Source organism: Paramisgurnus dabryanus, chromosome 11 (genome assembly GCF_030506205.2).
Source record: "Paramisgurnus dabryanus chromosome 11, PD_genome_1.1, whole genome shotgun sequence".
NCBI classification, from domain to species: Eukaryota; Metazoa; Chordata; class Actinopteri; order Cypriniformes; family Cobitidae; genus Paramisgurnus; species Paramisgurnus dabryanus.
The window spans coordinates 24553667-24575125 of NC_133347.1; the positions used below are offsets into that span (position 1 = coordinate 24553667).

General features: G+C 36.5%; 1 protein-coding gene across 1 annotated transcript in view; it reads right to left on the bottom strand.

Moving 5' to 3' along the window:
* Positions 1-4239: 4239 nt before the first annotated feature.
* aebp1b (AE binding protein 1b) overlaps positions 4240-21459 on the bottom strand; it is a 31362-nt gene continuing 14142 nt past the window's right edge. The window contains exons 7-24 of the mRNA XM_065247538.2: positions 21067-21174; positions 20912-20992; positions 20673-20753; positions 16963-17028; positions 15784-15867; positions 14320-14394; positions 13094-13203; positions 12344-12483; positions 11716-11800; positions 11437-11581; positions 10981-11069; positions 10423-10546; positions 9095-9291; positions 8815-8994; positions 7952-8690; positions 7641-7780; positions 7399-7498; positions 4240-5218 (exon numbers count right to left, since the gene is read on the bottom strand). Coding sequence (XP_065103610.1) covers positions 4668-5218; positions 7399-7498; positions 7641-7780; positions 7952-8690; positions 8815-8994; positions 9095-9291; positions 10423-10546; positions 10981-11069; positions 11437-11581; positions 11716-11800; positions 12344-12483; positions 13094-13203; positions 14320-14394; positions 15784-15867; positions 16963-17028; positions 20673-20753; positions 20912-20992; positions 21067-21174 — 3095 coding nt within the window. The 3' untranslated portion in view covers positions 4240-4667. The remainder of the gene's footprint in view (positions 5219-7398; positions 7499-7640; positions 7781-7951; positions 8691-8814; positions 8995-9094; positions 9292-10422; positions 10547-10980; positions 11070-11436; positions 11582-11715; positions 11801-12343; positions 12484-13093; positions 13204-14319; positions 14395-15783; positions 15868-16962; positions 17029-20672; positions 20754-20911; positions 20993-21066; positions 21175-21459) is intronic.

Here is a 21459-nt window from a genome sequence, read left to right on the forward strand (position 1 = left end):
ATAACACAGGGTACCTACAGGTCCTTGAAATCCTTTAAAAGTTTGTGAATCTGGGGGAAACATTTAAGGCACTGGGAAGTTTTTGAAAATCTACATACATATACAGGTCATTGAAAGTGCTTGAATCTACTGTAAAAAAATCCATATTATTCCCTGTTTAGTGTAGGATAATATCATACAAATTCTAGACTTTTTAAGCTGTTCGCTTTAAATGCTTATATCTTCTGTATGCGAATGCTGATTCATACCAAAATGCTTTTTTGCATAGTTGTGTTTGAAACATGAAAACATCTCTGGTTAAGTATGTAACTGTTGTTCCCTGAGAAGGGAAGGAGACGCTGTGTCTCCCTTGCCATACTTCCTGCATCCCTGTAATGCCATCTTCGGCATATTTTCAGATGGCTCCCGCGTCACCCTGTCTTTGTCATTAAGCCTCACCATTGGTTGAATATGATATACACATTCAGAGGCACTTACCCCTGGACGCGTTCCCAAAGTGTCACCGCAGTGACGCAGCGTGAGTTCCCTAGAAAGGGAACTGTAACAATGTATCTTAAAAGGGAACACGATGTAACCTTGCTCTCACCTGAAATGTGTCACCACATTTAGTCCATGAACTTGAGGACATTGCACCTGGAAAGTCCTTGAAAGATCCTTAACTAAGTTAACTAAGGTCTGGGAACCCTGATCACAATACCTCTTTAATATATTTTTTTGGGGGGGGTACAATATTACCCTAAGGACCCATTTTTTACCTTTAAGGACCAGTTTGTTACATTTAAATATTATGGGTACTAAACATTAAACTGTACCTTTAAAGGTACAAAATGGGTCCTTAAGGTACCGTAATGTACCCAAAAAGGTTTTATTATTTATTGTTTTGCATACCTGTAACAGTACAAAATGGAGAATTAGGGTATCGCCCCAGTAAAAAAAAAAGGTACATTAGGTGATCTGTATGATTTTCCTGGCTTTGTGTGAGATCTTTGGTGCTATATTGGGTTGACAGTACATCTGTTGAGAGTAACTTAGTACAAGTTCCCTTAAGCCAGTGTACTAAAAGAAAGACAAGATAAGATGATTTAAAAGTCTGTACATCTGTGTGAATGCGTTCTCTTCTGTTTTTTGTATACTTGCGATTTATATTGCTCCTTTCTCACAAGACAAACTGTACATGTAGGACTAAATGTATGATTTTTTGTCAAGAGCAAATTTAAGAAGTATGAAAAAAAAATACTCTGTAGAAACCAGTGTGATGTTGAATCAGTCTACACATACCACTACAGACGGTTTCATCAGACGCACGTGCAAGTGATGTGATTACGTGTCTGGTCGGAACTTCACTAGTTGAAACTAGTTGCTAAACTGGACTCTTGAACAAATACCTCGTTGAAAATAACAAATGTTTTGGTTTCCTAGGTAATCTACTTGTTTATTTTGCTTGTTACATAAATAAACTACTTTAAACAGATTTTGTTGTTATTTATTCTTACCAGAGTTTCCTAGAAGTTACATGTTGACCAAAAAAGCCGCTTGTTTATGTTGTTACTGCTGAAACCGTCTATAGAGTGCCACAGGGATGACACATTTTTGTTTGTCAACCCTGGAAGTTAGCGGGACTGCGCCATTCATTTTTCCTATAGACTTTTGTTAAACACAGAGGTTATTTTTTGCAATAATCCAAAAGTTTATGACACATTTTGTCCAACAATTAAATCTTTACAAATAAATACAAAGTAGTGTTAATGGGAATTGAATTGAAGTGTTACTAGAAAATAAAAAGCCAAATTTTGACTTTATAATTCATAAAAGTTCATAAGGAGCGGTTTCCCAGACAGGGCTTATCCTAGTCCCAGACTAAAATGCATGTTTGAGGTGCACCTTGTACTGGCGCATCAGTGCCATTCTTTAGTTTCAGTATGCAAACTTATATTGTTTTTCGTAAGGTTTATTTGTAAAAACTATTTCAATGTCCTAATATAACTAAGGCCTTGCATTGGATTCATCCAAACCGTTTCCGGGAAACTGTCCCTAAGTGTTATAAACTTTTGTTTATTGATATAATAAAGCTTATTTTTGCAATAATTCAAAAGAAAATGGGATAAATCATTTGGGCTTTTTAGCGAGAGATCCAGTGTCCCGCTTCCTACAAAAATACGTCATCCCTGCGGCACTCCAATGAAAAACTGACAAAGAGCCCTATGTTGTTTTTTTTACATGTTGTTTAAATTAAGTTAGGCTTAGGTTCTCAGCATTTCACTTGTTGGTTACAAGTATTTTAATATAACATGTTAAGAAATAGTAAATAGTTTTTTTTTTTTTTGGAAGTTTGCTGAAAGTGCCCAATCCCCAGTTGAGAACCATTGCTTTATACCATAGACTGTAAAAAAAGATGGACGACGCCTGTTCGCTCCCTTCCATTGGTGAAAAATGAAGCCGCCAGAGTCCCGATATGGCGCTGACATCTTGGGTCTTGAGTCTGCGCAGTAGCGATTTCGGGACCAGTCATGCGCAGTACAGAGTCGTATAATAACAGAGTTACGAAACGCTTTGATCTCGCCGCCGTGCGGTCACGTGATTCATGTAACGTTCTGCAGTTCCAAACCAAGCAGGGCTGTCAATCTGTTTGCATAGGTTTTCAGCTATTTTAGATAAATATTAGCTTGTAATGTGAATTGATCACTATACTTACTATGTTTATAACGTTTTTTTTTTACTAGGGAGTGATGTAAATATAGTAAAACAGTTAATAAAGATAAACAGTTAATTGTGGCCCAAAGATAACTGTGGTTATCTATACCAACTACAGCAACACAGTTTATCTTTTATTTTTGTAGCAAAATATGGCTATATAAATGGCTATCAATCTGCTAAAAACATAATTCCTACACTTTTACTATATTAAAATCACAAAAAAGATCGCCAACGCGGTTATTTGTAACAGTGAAGCATAACAGAAACACACTAAATTAATATTTAATTGTATTTATAGTACACACATTAAATGTTAATATAATCATACATGATTTTCGAGGATACATCGTATTACTTACCAAACACAATGAAACGCATAGCAGCATTGTAAGCAGTGTGACTTTCTTATAAGGCATTTAGCTTGTCGCTGTTGCCCCCTAGTGTTACTCGTAATATATAAAAAAGATAAGTATAAAGTAGATGGCCACCAGTAATAAAATATTAAACCATTAAATCTATATTATTCACACATTATACACAACTCATTAAAATATAAAAATTTTACTAGTTATTATTAACGAAAATCATTACCTACAGCAGAGTTCATAAAATATCACTGTTGACTATATTAATGAAATGTCCGAAAATGTAAAGAGAAACGGTAATTTCATCGATTTACCAGCAAGTGCCATTGAAATGAATGGGCTTCAGTGCTGCGTTTGGAACTATGCGTCACTACCGGTCACTACATGAAACGCTGTTACTTCCGCATTCCATTCTTACAACGGACGTCTATGTGAGTGTCGTAACTCTATTATTATACGACTCTGGCGCAGTAGTGAGCAGGAAGTGGACCCGCGAAATCAAAACCCCTCCCTCGCTCTCGCAGAATGCATATATCACACGATATCACAGCTGTCAATCATGACGTGACACCACCGTTTTTATATCATTAAATAACTAACTAAACACAAACTTATTTTAAAAACAAACATTTGAATTTGCATCAGTGTGATAAAAACTACAATAAATGACAGAAACTAGGTTCAGAAAAAAAGATAATTGAAGTGTAATTAATTTTTTTAGTTGGTCTCATGTCCCATTGAATAACATGGGGAGGCGGGGTTTATGACCTATACTGGGACCAGTCACTGGGGGGCGATCGAGACGTTTTGGCTTCACTTTTCAGGGCTTGTGCGGCACGCTTGCTTTATACCAATAGCAATACAAAATATGCATTATGAAACTATAAAATAATGAATATACGCCTTAAAGTTTACTGTATGAATAATTACTATTAGCAGTTTAGCATATGTAAAACTCAAGCTTTATTATTATACCTGCTAGTATTTAATACTAATATTAAAATAAGGTTTAATAAAGCAATATTTTATGTCTGTTCTTCTTTTGTCTTTCATAAGTTGAACCATCGAGGGTCTCGAATGGCAACAGTGTGAAAATATAAACAAGACTTTATTAATTGATACTGACTGTCCTTTACTTCAGGCCGCTGAACCTGAGAAAATGTGAATGCAGACCCTGCAGTCTTAACAAATGGGTTGTTTATTTGTGATAAAGAAGTGTTAACAAAGTCTCTTCTTTTGTAACATACATTCTCATTTTCATTCAGCGAATGTGGTACAGATGGTCGTATGTGAAGTCTTTGTTACTTTTAGTAGCATAGTATAGAGTGAATCTCACTACAGTAAGGCTTTGAAAAGCTATTATATGCTGTAACCTTTGAATGCTTTGACAGGATCTACTTTCATGTTTTGAAATAAAAATCATGTGTCTCCTCAAAAGTGCCTATTCCAGTTTAGTGTCGAGTTCCCACAATTCTCTGGTTCTGTATGTACCAACTCTTTACACATCTATTCACAGTCACTGAATGCTATGCGACCTACTGTAGAGTTGAAATCGTGGCTACAAAGGCCTTCAATCATTGGATTAAATTTTTTAACCGTAACTTGGTTTTAATAATCGTCTATCTGGTAATTGAAGTTGTATTCCAGTGCATCTATCAGATCAATCTCTTCCCGTGGAGTTGTGCTCTTTTCAGGGATTTCTTCAATGGGCCAGTCGTACCAGGGCGTTGTACTCTCCGTGGTAGGCGGAACTGTGGTCGTGGTCATCATGGTCGTCGTGGTGGGTGGCGGCGGCGTCGTTTGGGCAGCCAGCAGCCTCTGTTGCCGTAGACGACGGAGTCTCTGCAGCCGTATCCGCCGGAGACGGGCCCTGTTTGCGTCGACGCGGTTTCCGTCAGGAATTCGATTGCCGAATTCAGAATTACTGCCGTATCTTCCCCTGTTGCCGTTGCTTAGCAACCGGATGGGTCTGTTGCCGTGGAGAGCCATTATCTGCTTGATGCGGTCCCAGTTTGACTTGCTAAGATCAAAGTTGCACAAGGTTGCACCTGGATCGTACCCTACCACACACAGTCGGGTGGAGGAAGAATAACCATCAGCTCTGGCCGTTACACGATACTCGCCAGGGTTCAGAAGTCGCCAGTAGTCACCAGATTCACCTTAGAGTAAAAGAAAAAACATTTTTGTGTTTTTATCCTTTTTTCGTCTATACATACATACAAACAAACATACATACATACATACATATATATACACACACACATTTTTATTATGTCTTATATATTAATTATAATATTTTTTGTACATTATTTGCTGGTCAACATCAGCATGGGAATGATTGTTTTCCAAACAAATCTGACCATCTCATTTGAATGTTTAATCAAGTTTCAACTTTATTTAACACTGTAAAAAATAAATTATGTCAAGATATGTTTTAATGACTTAAAGTTAAACAATTTCAACTTATTTTTATAAGTTATTCAAACTAATAAGTTATGCAAAACTAAAAATAGTAGGTTGAAATTACTTGCACTTTTATGCAGTGAATAAGTTAATTTCTCACCGGCAGATATTTTTTCTGAATTAATTTAATTTTGATAAAAACTGGATTTTTTATCTCTAAATGTTTTCGCTTCTCAAGTAGATGAGTACACTGTAAAAAATACTTTGCTTCCTTAAAATTTTTTGTTGAATCAACTCGGATTTACAAGTCATTTCAACTTACTATTATTTATTTTGACTAGAGATGAGTTGTTATAACTACAGGTGAGTTGTTATAACTTGTAAATTTAAGTTGACTTTTCTCAACTATATTTTATAAGTTGTGACAACTAATTTCTGTTGACATGACTTGTAAATCTGAGTTGATTTAACAAAAACTTTTAAGGCAGCAAAGTTTTTTTACAGTGTAGATCTTGATTTAAGAATTATTTGTTATTTTACTAAAAAAACATACTCTATAAGAAATTATTTAAAAAAATTATATTTTGAAGGGTAGTCAGATATTTCGCTTGCATGAATCATATATTAGGTTTGTTTCTTTATGATAATGTTATCACCATACATTAAAGATCACCTTATATGGCAATTGTTCAAGATGAAATATTGGTGTCCTCAGAATCTGCCTGTGAAGTTTCAGATTCAAATACTATAGATTGTTTATTATACCATGTTGTAAAGGCCAATTTTTATAAGTTTACAGAAAAAGTACTGTGTTTTTTTAAATACAAATGAGCTGCTGCTTATATACCAAAGGACATCGTTTTTATTAAGACAATCACCTTACTTCATTGTTTTTAATAATGAATGGTGATAATGAATTATGTAAAGAAGATTTAAAATACTAAAAATTAAAGGGTAAGTTCACCCAAAAAAAAAATCCTGTCATTATTTACTCACCCTCATGTTGTTACAAACCTGTATACATGTCTTTATTCTGATGAACATGAAGGAAGATATTTTGAGGAATGTTTGAGGATATTTTGAGGAACTGTTCATAAGCCCCATTTGCTTCTATAGAGTTCTTTTATCCTACTATGGGAGTGAAACTGGGCGTTTCGTTAAAAACATTCCTCAAAATATCTTAATTTGTGTTCATCAAAATAAAGAAATGTATACAGGTTTGTGACACATGAGAGTGAGAAAATGATTCCTTAAAGACCTAACTGTGTTCTTTAGATGTTTGTGGGCGGGGCCTGTGCAAAGTGACATCAGTTTGCTTAGAAAACACAAACAGTTTGTCTCATAAGACTGTTGTGGTTTTACGGGGATAAATAAAAAGAAGTGGGCAGATTTTTATCATTATGGGGTAGTTGGGTTCACAACACACAATTGTGTTTAAACAAGATATAAAACTGTATTTCTCATATTAGGGGACATTTAAGTCTGAATTTTGATGTTTTTAAAGGGGACATTTATCATGTTTTTCCATTCTCTGCAAGCATGTGAAAAAATAGGTCATTGAAATTTGGCTCCCCTTGTGATGTCAGAAGGAGATAATACCACCCCTCAATCTGCACTATACAACCACAGCACTGCCATTTAGTGCAGAGATCAGCTCATTTACATTTGAAAGGACACACCCAAAACGGCACATTTTTGCCCTCACCTACAAAGTGTCAATTTTAAAATGCTATAATAATTATCTATATGATATTTTGAGCTAAAACTTCACATACATACTCTGGGGACACCAAAGATTTATTTGACATCTTGAAGAAGTCCTGTGAAATCTCCCCTTTAAAGGTCAAAAAACTATATTTACAGTTACATTTATAATGTAAAAAAATTCACCTGTCAACATTGTGGAGGTATTTGAGAAATACAGCAGACATCTCACCTGTCCTGACATCATGATTAATTTCCTCCACAGACACTGTGGCATTGGGAATAGGATTTCCCTCTTTATCCCTCACAACGCCCTTAATTCCTCGATGCACCTGAGAAAAGGTCAGTGGTTAATGTGAAGCATTCAGAGCTTGTCAGAGCTGGGTCAGATCTGTTAAAGCATATTTCTTTATTAATGGTTATTGAACAGTTGCTGGGTATCATGTCCTGTAATGTTTTTCGGTCTTGGCTCACCTGAGTCATGAAGGTAAGCAGAGCCTCTCTGTTATATTCCCACTCTCTCAAAAGCTCGCTCTGATGTGGAAACTTATCACAGCCCAGGAAAACCGACAGCTCGAAACAGTTTGTATGTAGGTAGCTGAAATCATTCATACCTTTTAAAGAAGAGACAGGAACAGCTTTTAAAATATATCAGCTGATAACTTTTTAATTCATGATGTCATCATTTAGTTGTTTGTATCTGGAGGCATCAGATTTCATGCACATTCTTGCTATTAGATTTCAAGCATATATTTAAACAAAGCCTCAGTTTTAAGAATGCTCACTTCCTGGGATGGGCTTCCACTTGGCACGGTTGACAATTCCCATCCCACCTGTTGGGTCATTACTAGTATGGCAACCTCCCTGATGGGTATGAGTCATGGTCCGGTGTGTAGAGGCGTAAGATATGGCCAACCAGCGGAACAAAGACTGATCCTCGATGACCCTGATCTCCTCCTCTGGTTCAGCGTCTCCATATCCCTCCCTATAGCCCTCTGAATATCTTTCTTGAGATCCATCCTGGTAGCCTTCAGAGTGGTGGTACTCCCGATTCTCCTCGTGATATCTCTGATTCTCCTCGGGATACCCCTGATTCTCCTCGGGATACCCACGATTCTCCTCGTGATACCCCCGATTCTCTTCGTGATACCCTCGGTTTTCCTCGTAATACCCTTGGTTCTCCTCACGATAACCTTGATTCTCATGGTTGTACCCATAACTTTCTTGATGATACCCATAGTTCTCTTGATGATAAGGGTTGCTTTCCCGAGGGCTGCCGTAGCCCTCCTGATGGTAACCGATGTGAAGGTAAGGGTTGGGTTCTTCTTCCTCTTCTTCCTCGTATTGTCGTTTACGTCTGTTTGATCTAGAGTTCAGCTTTTTCTCTTTCTCCTCAGACTCCTTGGTTAGACGGCGCATGTCAAAGGGGTACGTGACCAGTCTCTCACCACCCTGCAGGTTGGCACCGAGCACGAATGGGTGGCTCTCCATCCAGGTGATGAGGGCAAGAGTCTCAACTGCAATCTGAATAAGTGGTGCAACACAAATATCAGTTACAGTACTAGTCTAGTTAGTTTGCCCAACTCTTGTTGTATACAAGCGATAAGATTACCGTGCGTCACTAAAACAGTAGTATTTCTTTACTTACGGATCCATTGCCTGAGAGATAACCTTCAGGGACGGGCACATGGTGATTCGGTGTTAGTTTGGGCACCATGCCGGCATCCTGTGCATCCCAGAGGATGTTATTAAGGTCTGGAAAGTTCTGGAAGACGTCATGGCCATCTTCAGTCCAGTGCCCTAAAGTCCAACTGCCCAACTCTGAACCCTGTACAAGACAAAAAATACATTTGTAAATGCCACAAACAAACCAAAGCAAATTTTTATGCTTTTTATGCTTTGTACTGTAGAAATGCATAAGATCACACCTTCTCTAAAGCTTTCTCATGGCCATCAGGATTGACTGAAGGCACCAGATGAATTCTGGTCTCATCCACCAGGTGGCGTACTCGAGGGTTACCATCTTTATACTCTTTACACAGGTACTGCATGAGCATCAGGAGAAGCTCTCGACCCAGAACTTCATTCCCATGAAAACCTGCTGTGTATCTGAACTCTGGCTCTCCTGAAGGGACATAATAACATTTTATTAAACATCAACTAGAACATGCTCACGTCCTTTTAGTTGATTTAAGATACATTTCGGTTAAACTGAGATACATTAGTGCCCAAAAGATGGGGATTTGTACAGTATTTGCTTTTAATGCTGCCTCAGGTTACAGTAGATTGAAATATGTCCAAAACACTAAACTTTAAGGTATTTATTGGACAAAATAGTTTGGCAAAAAGGCAAACCACAGCATATTAGGGAATCTTGGTTTTAGGTAAATAAACAAAAATGCATATAAAAACAATAAAGCATACATTGACTACATTTTTCAATCAATCAATCAAATTTTTTTGTTTGTTTTTAAAGCACCTTACAACAACCAAAAGGAGCACAAGGTGCTTTCCAGTAAAATTATCAATAGACAACAGAATATAACAACACAACTGTACATAAAATAGCATTCGAATCAGAGGCTACGTGTTAAAAGCTTGTATGAATAAATGTTTTTAACTGCACTCAGCACAGTGATGCTTCGTATTGTAGGTGTGCTGGAAGTGTATTCCACAGCTTTGGCCCCTGGACGGCAAATGACCGGCCTCCAAACTTTCTATATTTGAACTTAGGATTTTTATAGGGACTGTAAGCAGGATTTCCCCCCATCTAGTGGTGAAATTGTATTTTTCATTCAAACGAACAGTGCTCTCTAGCGCCTCGCTTGATCTCATTTGTCCGTTTCAGCTAGTTCACGTGTTCTGAATGAAAACACATTGTGGAAACGCGTTGGCAGGCTAGTGCTTTTTGTCCCTCTCTGCTATTATAGTTTATCAATACGGCGAAACGACTTGAAAGCCTCCTTGGATTTACCCGTTTAATGTAAATAAAGAGAAGAAATTCTAAGCTCACAAAGAAAAGTTAGATCACTGGCAGAGGTCATTTGACACCAACAAGGACATAATTTTATGAATAAATAAGCATCTTTAAATTTGTCTCAAAGCTGAGCTTTAGTTTATATTCCAAACACACCATTGCAAAAAGCATACACAAAGATTATTCATGAATACGAGCCCAGATCTTGTGCCTGTGCAGGTATGTAATTGTAACTGGCAATAATATTGTGTCTCCTAAACTTATTTGAATGTTTCTTACCTGTTTCATGCTTCCCAGGGTTATCAGTTATCTCCATAGCGTAAATCTCATGACCTTTAAAGCTCTTGCCCAGACTGTAGAATCTGGTGATGTTGGGACACTCATCAGAGACAGATTTCATCAGCTGTCACAGCAGGGGAAAACACAGGTGATATGTTTACAGTTGTACAGATACCAAATCCAGCAACCACCCTGAAAAATCTTGCTACCACATACACAAATTACAAATAAAGATGTCATAGAAGAACCGTTTTGGCTGTAACAACCTTTAAATCCGTTCCACAAAGGGGTCTTTATTGTGGATAAATGTTTTTTTGACTGAATGGTTCTTTGGAAAGCCAAAAATGGTTCCTCTATATGGCATTGCTGTGAAGAACCTTTTGTAGCATCTTTTAAAACATCAGAATTTTGAACACCTCAGCATTGCACCACTGCAATGAGTTCTGCACGGGGAAGCTCAACATATATTTTCTTCAGTATTGTTTAAATTAACATTTTTATTTCAGTTCATGGTCCTGCCGTTCATCATGTGTTTATATTACAGGCATCCGCTCTTACCTTCTCCATATCAAGGTAGTTGTGATATGTATAGTCCAGGTCATCTCGGGGCGTCACCTCATTCAGACTTTGGTATTGGCTCAGAGAATCTAAGCAAATAGAGAATATTGAGAAATATAGAAACCAAATCCCCCAACCAGGCACAAAATGATGATATATTGAGGTCTCATGAAGCAAACACCCAGTTTGTGCAAGAAACTGAACATTGTACAAACATTATTACCAGTAAACTATAACATTAGGCAGACGGTCCTGGCTGAGCAGGAACATTAAATTCATATTGCCTGTATCTGCTTTTATAATCTCAAAAACGTGAGGATTTGCATTTTATGAATCACCAAGGACTGCAATTTCAGCGAAAATCTGTTTAAACTGTTTAAAAAAATCTGTCCTGAGGGTGAGAACATTTACATTTCTTGGTAAACTATCACCTACATTTTAAATTCAGTTTCTCACCTGGAACAGGGCAGCCCAAAACCTCCATTCTCATACACATGGTGCCGTTCCAGCTCTGCGGCAAGATGCGGATATAACGTGCCGCAACCGGCTCCATAAACTGAGACAATACTGGAGTGCTTTTATCTGAGTTAGCAAAGAACAACTAACCATAGAGAGCAGAGAAAAAAGAGAAAAAACTGATTGTCAGTAAATTGTTACCTTATGACAATACAGACAAATAATATTTAAGTTTTTTGTTGCACAAGAAGCCTTCTGTGCGTGAATCTGGCAACCAACCCATTCGGCATATCCATCATCGAGAACAGTCCACTCTCTGCTGTCGTTACTAAAGGCCACATGATATGAAGACACATAATCACTCCTGAAAGATTGAAACAATACAGAAAATGCTTAGACTGTACAAACACAAGCAAGAATTCAGTGCATTGGTTTGCAATAAACTTTGTTGACCCATTTAATTTCCTTGCTTGATAATACTGCAGAAAAATATGTTTTACTTTTCCTCCCCCTGTAGTCTGTAATTTTATCATTTAAATCTCATATTTGAGCATCATCATAACATATGTAAAAGTTGTTTATGTGACAGTAATTTTTTCATGCTTTTAAACAGCTTAAATGTAACTCTACACCCTTGCTCATTTAGTATACGTGGATCTATGAATATGCAAATTAGTCCCCTCCTTTACTCTTTTTGTGACGTAGGAAACCAAAGCGATCTTAGACTGCGGACTTTGGAAAACTCCAAGTTTATGGAGAAAATACTAAGCAATGGTGCTGAATGATGAATTTGCATATGGTTTGTCTTAAAACATACTGAAAACATAGACATATAAACAACAATAAATATTTGATTTTCACCACAGAGGGACTCTAAGCATCAAAGTAACACATATTTTTGTCTTACTCTATAGGGTCGTCTCGACCCTGAGTGATGACCCCAGTGAACTCTGTCAGCGTCCGAGCGTCCAGTTCAATCCAATGGATCTTATCTTCCGCGTTAGCACACCACGCCCCACCATTCAAATCATCTTCATTTCCAGATGCCTGTTAGATTAAAGCAATAGTTCACCCCAAAATAAAAATCAGCCCATATTTAACTCATCCTCAAGCCATCCTATATGACTTTCTAATTTCAGCCAAACACAGTCAGAGTTATTTGAAATTATATCCTGGATCTTTTCAGATATTTTTAGTTGTAAGGCTGACCTATGACCCAACCTTACAAAACCCTATTGCTTTACTTCAGAGAACATTTAAAATGGGACACTATCCAATGGCATTATAACGCATGAAGAGGCCGGATATTATTTAATATAACCCAGACTGTGTTTGGTTGAAAAAAGAAAGTCATACACCGTGACCTAGGATGGCTTGAGGGTGAGTAAAATACAGGCTAATATTTATTTCTTGGTGAGCTATTTTTTTAACAAGCACACCCACATCTCTTATCCTAGTCCCAGACTAAAATGCATGTTTGAGCTGTCTTAATAAAAAAAGACGTACACCTGTATAGTTTTTTGTAAGGTATGTTTGTAAAAACTACTTTAACGTCCATATTTATCTAAAGGCTGACCTGAATTAAAACCTGCCTGGGAAAATGTCCCATAATGTTTCAATTTAATTCATTTTTATTGTGAGATTAAAAATGACATACCTGAATATTCAGACGAGCTCTGCTGGGCCCATAGCGAAGTTGGTAAACAGAGGAAGTTAGTAGCTGGTCATTGTCGATGCGATGAGACTCCATCCCCAGAGGAGGACATACTGACAGAGACATAACAAAACAGAAAAGAAATGTTAATAAAAGAGACCCACTTTTGTTTTTACTGTTAAACTTGTCAATACATTCAACCTGCTGGGTTGTCATTTAACGTGTAGGCTGGGTTGCTTTACACCAAAACTGGGCCATTGTTGGGTCAAATATAAAGATTTTCTGGGTTAATTTAACCCAGCAGCTGGGTTTGTCCCTGTTTGACCCAATGTCAAAATCTCTTAAGCTGCAGTAGTTTTATTATTCTTATTAAAAATTTAAAAAAGTCATGTCAGCATGATTTAATTTTTTTTTATTAATTATTTTTGCTGTTTAGACAGTATGCTAACAAAAGAAAATACAGTAGTAATGATCTGTATTTTTTCATTAAAACTCTTTTTTTACTGCTTGTTTTGTCTTAGAGTAATGTGCCTGAAGAAGTAAGATCACATGTATGCATCTGTTTCATGAGCAAGGAGGACATTTGGAATTTCTGCAAGCTTCCTTTGAAAGGAAGCAGCTGTGGAATTGCCGCATGGATTTGGTCGAATTCGACACCTGCAATTATTTAAAAACAGCAAAGGTCTTTAACACAAAAATACTTGAGTTACAGTCTACTTTTCAGTTAAACTTCATTTGCTTCATTAAGTTACTCTCATGTTTTCTTGATATTTAAGAGTCTACAAACAGAATATAAAAAAAAAAAAATGTGATTGCCTTGGCTTTGCTTTAAGGAACATATTTGGGCTTTTCTGCAGCCAGAACTGAATAAAAACATGGGAAAGCATTGATATTCTGTTACCTAAGTACTGTTATATAAATGATCATGTTTTGACTAAGTATGACAATATGATTTTTTTATTAAATAACCAGATGCTCTACATATCAACCAAGGCTAACTTGGCAATCTGAAATAAAATTCATTTTAGTTTGTAGTACAGCATATTTATTTATCATACTCTCTCAGTAGAGCAGTGTTTCCCAATCCTGGTCCTCAGAAAGTTTTAGATGTCTCCTGTCAGGTGTTTTAAATAAGGAGACATCTAAAACTTTTTGGAAGGGGGTACTTGAGGACCAGAATTGGGAAACACTGCAGTAGAAGAACAAAACAGTGCTTGAACATGACTCACTCTTGGGGTCTTTGTACACGCGTGGTTTCTTTATCCTTTCTGCTTCTTTCTCCTCTTCCTCGCGCCACTTGGGCTCTAAGGAAGCAAATTATTACACATAAACTTTAACATTTAAACTAAACATTAATATTCAGGAAGTCTTGATTATTGATGTATTATTCCAGTCTGAAGTGAAACATTCAACACCAAATATTTTGACCCTGGATTCTTTCAAAAATTTTGACAAATATAATAAACTATTCACAATACTTCAGAATTTAGGTCAAGAAGGGTTCGGCTGACAAAAAAGTTTGAAAACCCCTGGTACAGATCAATCAATTGAAGTTAATTTACAAAAATACAATCTTCACATTTTGGCGTTTGAACTCTTTATGATGCTTTGGCTTATTTACAGAATAAAGACCTATATATGTCGATTGCAAATAAGAATGTAATTTCAATTTGTCTTTACAAACTAAAGTGCAAGTTATTTATTGTACATAGCAAGTTATGTTAAAGGCGGGGTGCATGATTTATGAAACCCAATGTTGACGTTTGAAATCACATAAACAAACACGCCACTACCCTAATAGAATCTGGACCTTCTTTTGATAGAGCCGCCCCACACTTACGCAACCCAGACAACGATGTCGGTTAGTAGACACGCCCCTTACTGTTGATTGGCTACAAGTGTGTTTTGGTACTCGGCCAGACCCCCTTTTCCAAAGTGTTTTTCAAAAATCATGCACACCGCCTTTAAACTCAAAACATTTCTTTGATGTCTTTCCCACTCTGATCCCTGTCTTTTTCGCTTATGTGTCCCGTCACAGAAAATCCTGTTTATCAAATCAGTTCAAGTTCTCCGCAAGCTTAGATAAGTGCAAGGAACAAGACACCCCTAATGAAATCTGAATTGAGGCCACTGTAATTTACGGGAATGGAGACAAGAGTTTACCGTTTTAAATAAATGCTTGTCAAAAGCAATTTTCCACAACTGAACTGAGTAAAGTTGAATTCATGTCGGGCAGCTGAAAGAGACAAAACTGAGACGAAGTCAACATCACCACTTTTTAGGCTAAATGTGTTATATAAAACCGTCTGTGTTATAGAACAAACCACATGAACATTTGTATTGCAGATGGTTTGAATTTGAAGGTGGAACGGAAGAAGCAATTTTGCATTTAAAAGTCATCTAATAACCGTCCAAACATGGCCCAGACGTCTAAGGCTAAAACCAGGCGAAATTTGGTTTGTCAGTGAACATGTAATAGATGTCTAACCATAGCCCCAAAAAAATAAATGAAGTAAAATAAATAAATAAATGAAACCAAACACCTTGTCATCGCTGTTGATTTTGCTTACATGATGGAATATCATTCATCTCACAAGTTTTTGGCAAAAACAGCAAGTAACCAAATTCAAGTTTATTTTGGTTAGAAGTGGGTTACTCATAGCCGGACAGATGTGATGTGAGGTTAAACATACCTTCATATGTTTTCCCTCTTTCTCTTTCTCTCTCTCTTTCTCTTTCCTCTTCGTCTATTCTCTCTTTCTCTTCCAGCTTCTTTTCTGTTGACAAAATTCAAACAGCCAGTATAAGCGACAGTACTAAATACAGACTCAGTGTTACACATTTTACACACGTGTATAAGTCTAAAAATAAGTCTAAAAACATAACTCTTAAAAACAAAGAGTGCACTGCAAATCCATAATTGAATAATCTAATGAATTTTAAAAAATGTAAAACAAAAAGATTGTCCACTATTTCCAAGTCATTGCACTGTAAAAAGTAAAAATTGGATGAACCTAAAATTACTTCAATTGGTAAATCCTAAAATATTTTCAATTTAAATTTTTCATTTAAAGTGAACTTCAATTTTTAGGGCTGAATACATTTTTTAAGTTGATCCAACTTTTACTTTTAACAGTGTAGAAATGTCTATGCTTTCACTGATGCAGACTCTTAAGATCATTCTCTCACCATGCTGGGAAAACGTGTGAAGTCTGCACCATTAAAGCAAAAATGAATAAATAAAATTCAAATGTTCTGCTGACAAAGTATAGTGGTCCCAGACGTTTGGACACCGCTGAATATGTAAAAAAACACTTGAAGTTGATTGGGAATGAATGCAATCAGATCAAATTAAAATATATCCGGAACCATGTGGACCCAAGGCAACAATATTTGCCAGATAGCAAATAAAAAACCTAATTTAAATTTAATAAAATAGGCTTTAGCTGCAGAATCAAAAACATGTGGTGTTTGTTTCCTAGAGTTTAAACAGAAATTATTTTATTGAATCTTGGACCTAGGATTTTCTTTATTTGAAATAAGTCCTGCCAAGCTTTTCTGATAAGGGCCAATTTATCTTGTGTAACGTTTAGTTGTTATATTTGGGTGGAAACACACATACAAGACACAAAAGTGATTCCTTTTGCCCAATAAATGTTTCTTGTAAAGATGCATTTCATTCTTCTTTAGCACTTTGTAATCTACAGGCACCTTGGCTTTTAAAATTATAAGGTTGAGCTAAAAAGTGTTTATTTCAGAGAAGAAATGACATGTTCCACTGTTTAAACTCTTATTATGACAAAAGAGAGGCCAAAACTTTTCTCATGTTATGTTTACAATGATGCATCAAAGTAATATATACAGTACTGTACCATGTCCATATTCATAATCTTCATACCAGTTGCTATCAAATGTAGGGACGGCGGGCTCCTCTGTGACTAAAAAAGACAAAATGATAAATAAATGCAGCATTCTTAAATGAACCTTTCCAACCAAAATGGACTTCACTTTATGCTTTACCCAATGATCATTTGTGAAACACAAAAATTTAAATTTAGCAGAATGTCCTTGGTTTTCATACAACAAAAGTGCTTTTAACTTAAGTATATGCACCAAACTGTAAATACTGTTATATTTGGGATGATACTTCTCTACTTAAAATCATACACTTGATGGTTGAGTATATATGCATGGTAAACCTATCCTCCAACCCATACGATTGTTTTGGTCCTTTATCTATTCCATCAAAAACGACCAAAAGATGTGTTTACTAAATATATATTATATTGGGGTATACTTTTGCAATGATGACATGTATTGGGATCCAGTGTACACTGATTCAAAAACTGCTGCCAGAAGAAACAATGATACGTCATGTTTGATTGATTGTTAAATATTGGCTCTCTTGTGTCTCGTGTGCATCATTACATCATCTAAGAATGTGAAGCGCTATTGGCTCTCGTAGCAGATTGCGTCATGCTCAAATGTTCAGGTTATATTTTTAGTGATCGTATGGCTTCAGTTTGCAAGGTTTGCAATGAAAGATGTTTGTAATACTTTTATGCTGATATTTTTGGTCAATTTATGCAATAAATACCTGTAACTGTACTTTAACTTGCGTGTTGTGTTTTATATGGTTGAGAAGTGGCTGGTTTAGGGTAAGGGTGGGGTTAGATGCACCAAAATATCTTTAAAACCATAAATGTTTATAAAACCATTTATATATAGTATAGTATAGTATAGTATAGTAGAGTATAGTACTATAGTAGTATAGTATGTAATTTGGGACTCAGATATTTTCTTTTGTCAGTTATTGGATGTAATTGTGTTGGGTGTTGTTTGATGCTCATGTCAAGCTTTGCATTATTAAATCACAAAAATTACAGTAGAAGAACTTTAATAATTGTAAATTGTCTGGCCTTATGGGTTGGTGCTCTTTATAACAACCAGACATGTTGGATTTTCTTTAATAATATGGGTGTATATTGTGTTAAAAAGTTTAATTTGATTCGATTAACACCAATTCATAGGGTGTTTAAATTTGCTGCTTACAAATGACAAATAAATCTATAAAACACATCTGAGATGTGCAATAAGCCATTAAATCAACCATTATGCATGTTTTCAAACTATATTAACAATTACAAGCTATGGACTCTAGTACATTCAATGAAACACTATACCATAATGCAAAAAGCAGTTTTTACTACAAGTAAAACAACAAAGAAATAAAAAAGATCTTTAAAGGATTTAAAGGTGTAGTGTGTAAATTTTGGGAGTATTTTTTGACAGAAATGCAATATAATATACAACCCCAAATCAGAAAAAGTTGGGACACTGTAGAAATTGTGAGTAAAAAAGGAATGGAATAATTTACTAATCTCATAAACTTATATTTTATTCACAATAGATGACATATCAAATGTAGAAAGTGAGACATTTTGAAATGTCATGCCAAATATTGGCTCATTTTGGATTTCATGAGAGCTACACATTCCAAAAAAAGTTGGGACAGGTAGCAATAAGAGGCCGGAAAATTTAAATGTACATATAAGGAACAGCTGGAGGAGGACCAATGTTTAGGAATGGGAATCTTGTCCCATTCTTGTCTAAAACAAGCTTCTAGTTGCTCAACTGTCTTCCGGATTTAAAAAGGGTAACTATATTGTATGGCGGAACAGCACTTTTGGGAGTACTTCGACTCGCCTGAAAAATCTGCTCCCCTTCTCCCTCTTATAATGGGAGAGGGAGAGTGTTACTGCGCCGAGTCGAAGTACTCCCAAAAGTGCTATTCCACCATACAATATAGTTACCCTTTTAAATCCGCTCAGAAAAGCGCTAATTTTTATTTTGTGCCACCAAACTTGCTCGTATAAATACTTGTCTTAAATAGATAAAACGTTGATGTGTTTGGTCACTTCTAACTTAATCTCTGTTTGATACCATTGAATGAATGGGGCTAAGCTAAATGCTATTGAAGTGTCGCAGCGCGCTCCAGCCCTTACGTGCACGCACACAGATGATAGAGGGATGTATCAACTCTTCTTAGATAAGGTAATAACATAGTTTAAAATTGAAAATGAGTAGACTATTCCTTTAAGTCGGTATATTTTTAAAGTAGCCCTGAACGGATAAACTGTTCTACAGAGCGTTTCTTCACTACTTTGTCTCAGACAATGACATGTTTGTCCTGTGGCTGCTACCGTAGCTTCTCTATGCATTTCGAATGGGATGGGTCAGCTCACACTATCCAAACCAAACCGTGCTCGCGCCTGAGCGCGATTCAAAAGGTGAAGACGTCAGTTGCGCGACCACTCACCTTCATCTGCCTCCGTAAAAACCTTTTGATGCGCGCAGCAGGGTTACGTGAATGTCCGAGCTGCACACGTGACAGATCAACAAAGCAATATAATGACATGTGAGAGGGCTGTCTATAATCGCGCACCAAACGACTCCGAATAAAAAACACAGACTTATCATTATGGTGGGTTCCAGTGTTAAGAGAAAGCTTAACTTCCTGCTTTTTTCAAAACAATCGCATCTTAACTCTTTCGCCGCCAACATTTTTAAAAAAAGTTTCCAGCCAGCGCCAGCGTTTTTCATGATTTTCACAAAAGTTTAATGCCTTCCAGAAAATGTTCTTCTTTAAATATATAAACATACAATATATCAAATGAAAGAACAGACCCTCTGCTTTCAAACATAAAAACCGTTTCATCCTACCTTCAGTAGTTCTTTTGTAAGCAGCTTTTGAATATGTAATCTTTCCCCGCCATTGACAAGCTATCTCGTCAATCTGAAATACCGCTATTATCCACCAGGTGGCGCTCTTCCGCAACTTATAAAAACCGGAAGTATTGCCCTAGGGCAAACAGCTGTATGTCCATGTATGTTTTAAAGATCGCTCTGCATCTGATCTCTATCAAAAGTCCTTCACAAAAATTGAATTATCTCAGCTTTTTGCTCAAAATTTGGTGTTTTTGATGAAACCTACACATATTTGAGAGGTGATAAAAACAGAACACATGAAGGTAGGATGAAACTGATTTTTTTGTTTGAAAGCAGAGGTTCTGTTCTCTTATTTCATATATTGTATGTATATATATATTTAAAAAGAAGCATTTTCTGGAAGGCATTAAACTTTTGTGAAAATCATAAAAAATGCTGGCGGTGAAAGAGTTAAAACAGACACGGACATACAGCTGCTTGCCATAGGGCAAAACTTCCGGGTTTAAAAAGTTGCGGAAGGGCGCCACCTGGTGGATAATGGCAGTATTGCGGATAGCCGGAAATACTCGTCATTGGCAGGGAAGTGTTTTCTCTTGATTGACGAGATATCTCGTATATGGCGGCAAAAGAGTTAATGACGAAAGCCTGCCCGGACTCGGATCGATAAAGTACAGTGTTAGTGCATGCATCTGGGGGAGTGGGGAGAGGTGACAATCGCGCTGGGGCATGGTTTGGTTTGGATAATGTGAGTGCAATTCACAATCTCACCACTAGATGCGGCTAAAAATCTACACACAGCACTTTTTAAATCATTGTACAGCTGTTTAGCCTTGGCATTGAATGAATGACTTACCTATGGTGCTTTCCAGCCAGTCATCATCAGTAGAGCTGATCTCTTTACCATCAGGGAAAGGCAGGGTTTCTGCTACTTCATCTGTTCACAAAAGAAGATAAACTAGTTTGTATTATAAAATAGATTAGAGATTAACCAAAATTAGCCTTAGACTAAACAAAAAGGGAGCACAAGTGGTAAATGTCATTACATTTCTACTTCAAATTCTACTCAAAAGTGAATCATAATAGAGGCCTTACAGTATTCATCATCATCACTGTGACGGCCAGAAGTCGGAGGGGTTGTGGGTACAGGCTCTTCTACCTTCCAGTAGTCATCATCTTCAAATAAAATCATAGACATTAATGGTGGAAATAATTGCTCATTTATGTTAATGCTGTTTATTTCAACTCACCTAAGTCAGGATAAGGTAGGGCGTAATCGTCCGTTATAGGAGGAAAATCTGTCGGGAATGCTGTGGACTTTACAGTTGGAGGTTGTGTGGATTTTGCCGTAGTATATACTATGGACATCAAGAAGTGATTTAAGTGAGATCAAATATAGAAGTAAGTTTTTTTTAAACCAACATGTTATCAAATGTTATTATTGGATGGTATATGTCTTTTTTTAAAGGTAAAAATCTAAATACTGAATATTGGTATCAGCACAGAATTTTTGTATCAATGCATGCCTTATTATAACTCATTGTTTTATTGAGTGCTTTTGTTTTATATCAATAAGTTTTTTTTTCCTAAATCTAAAATCATGTCATAAATCACCACAGAGCAGTTTGGTTTGGTTTCAGTCT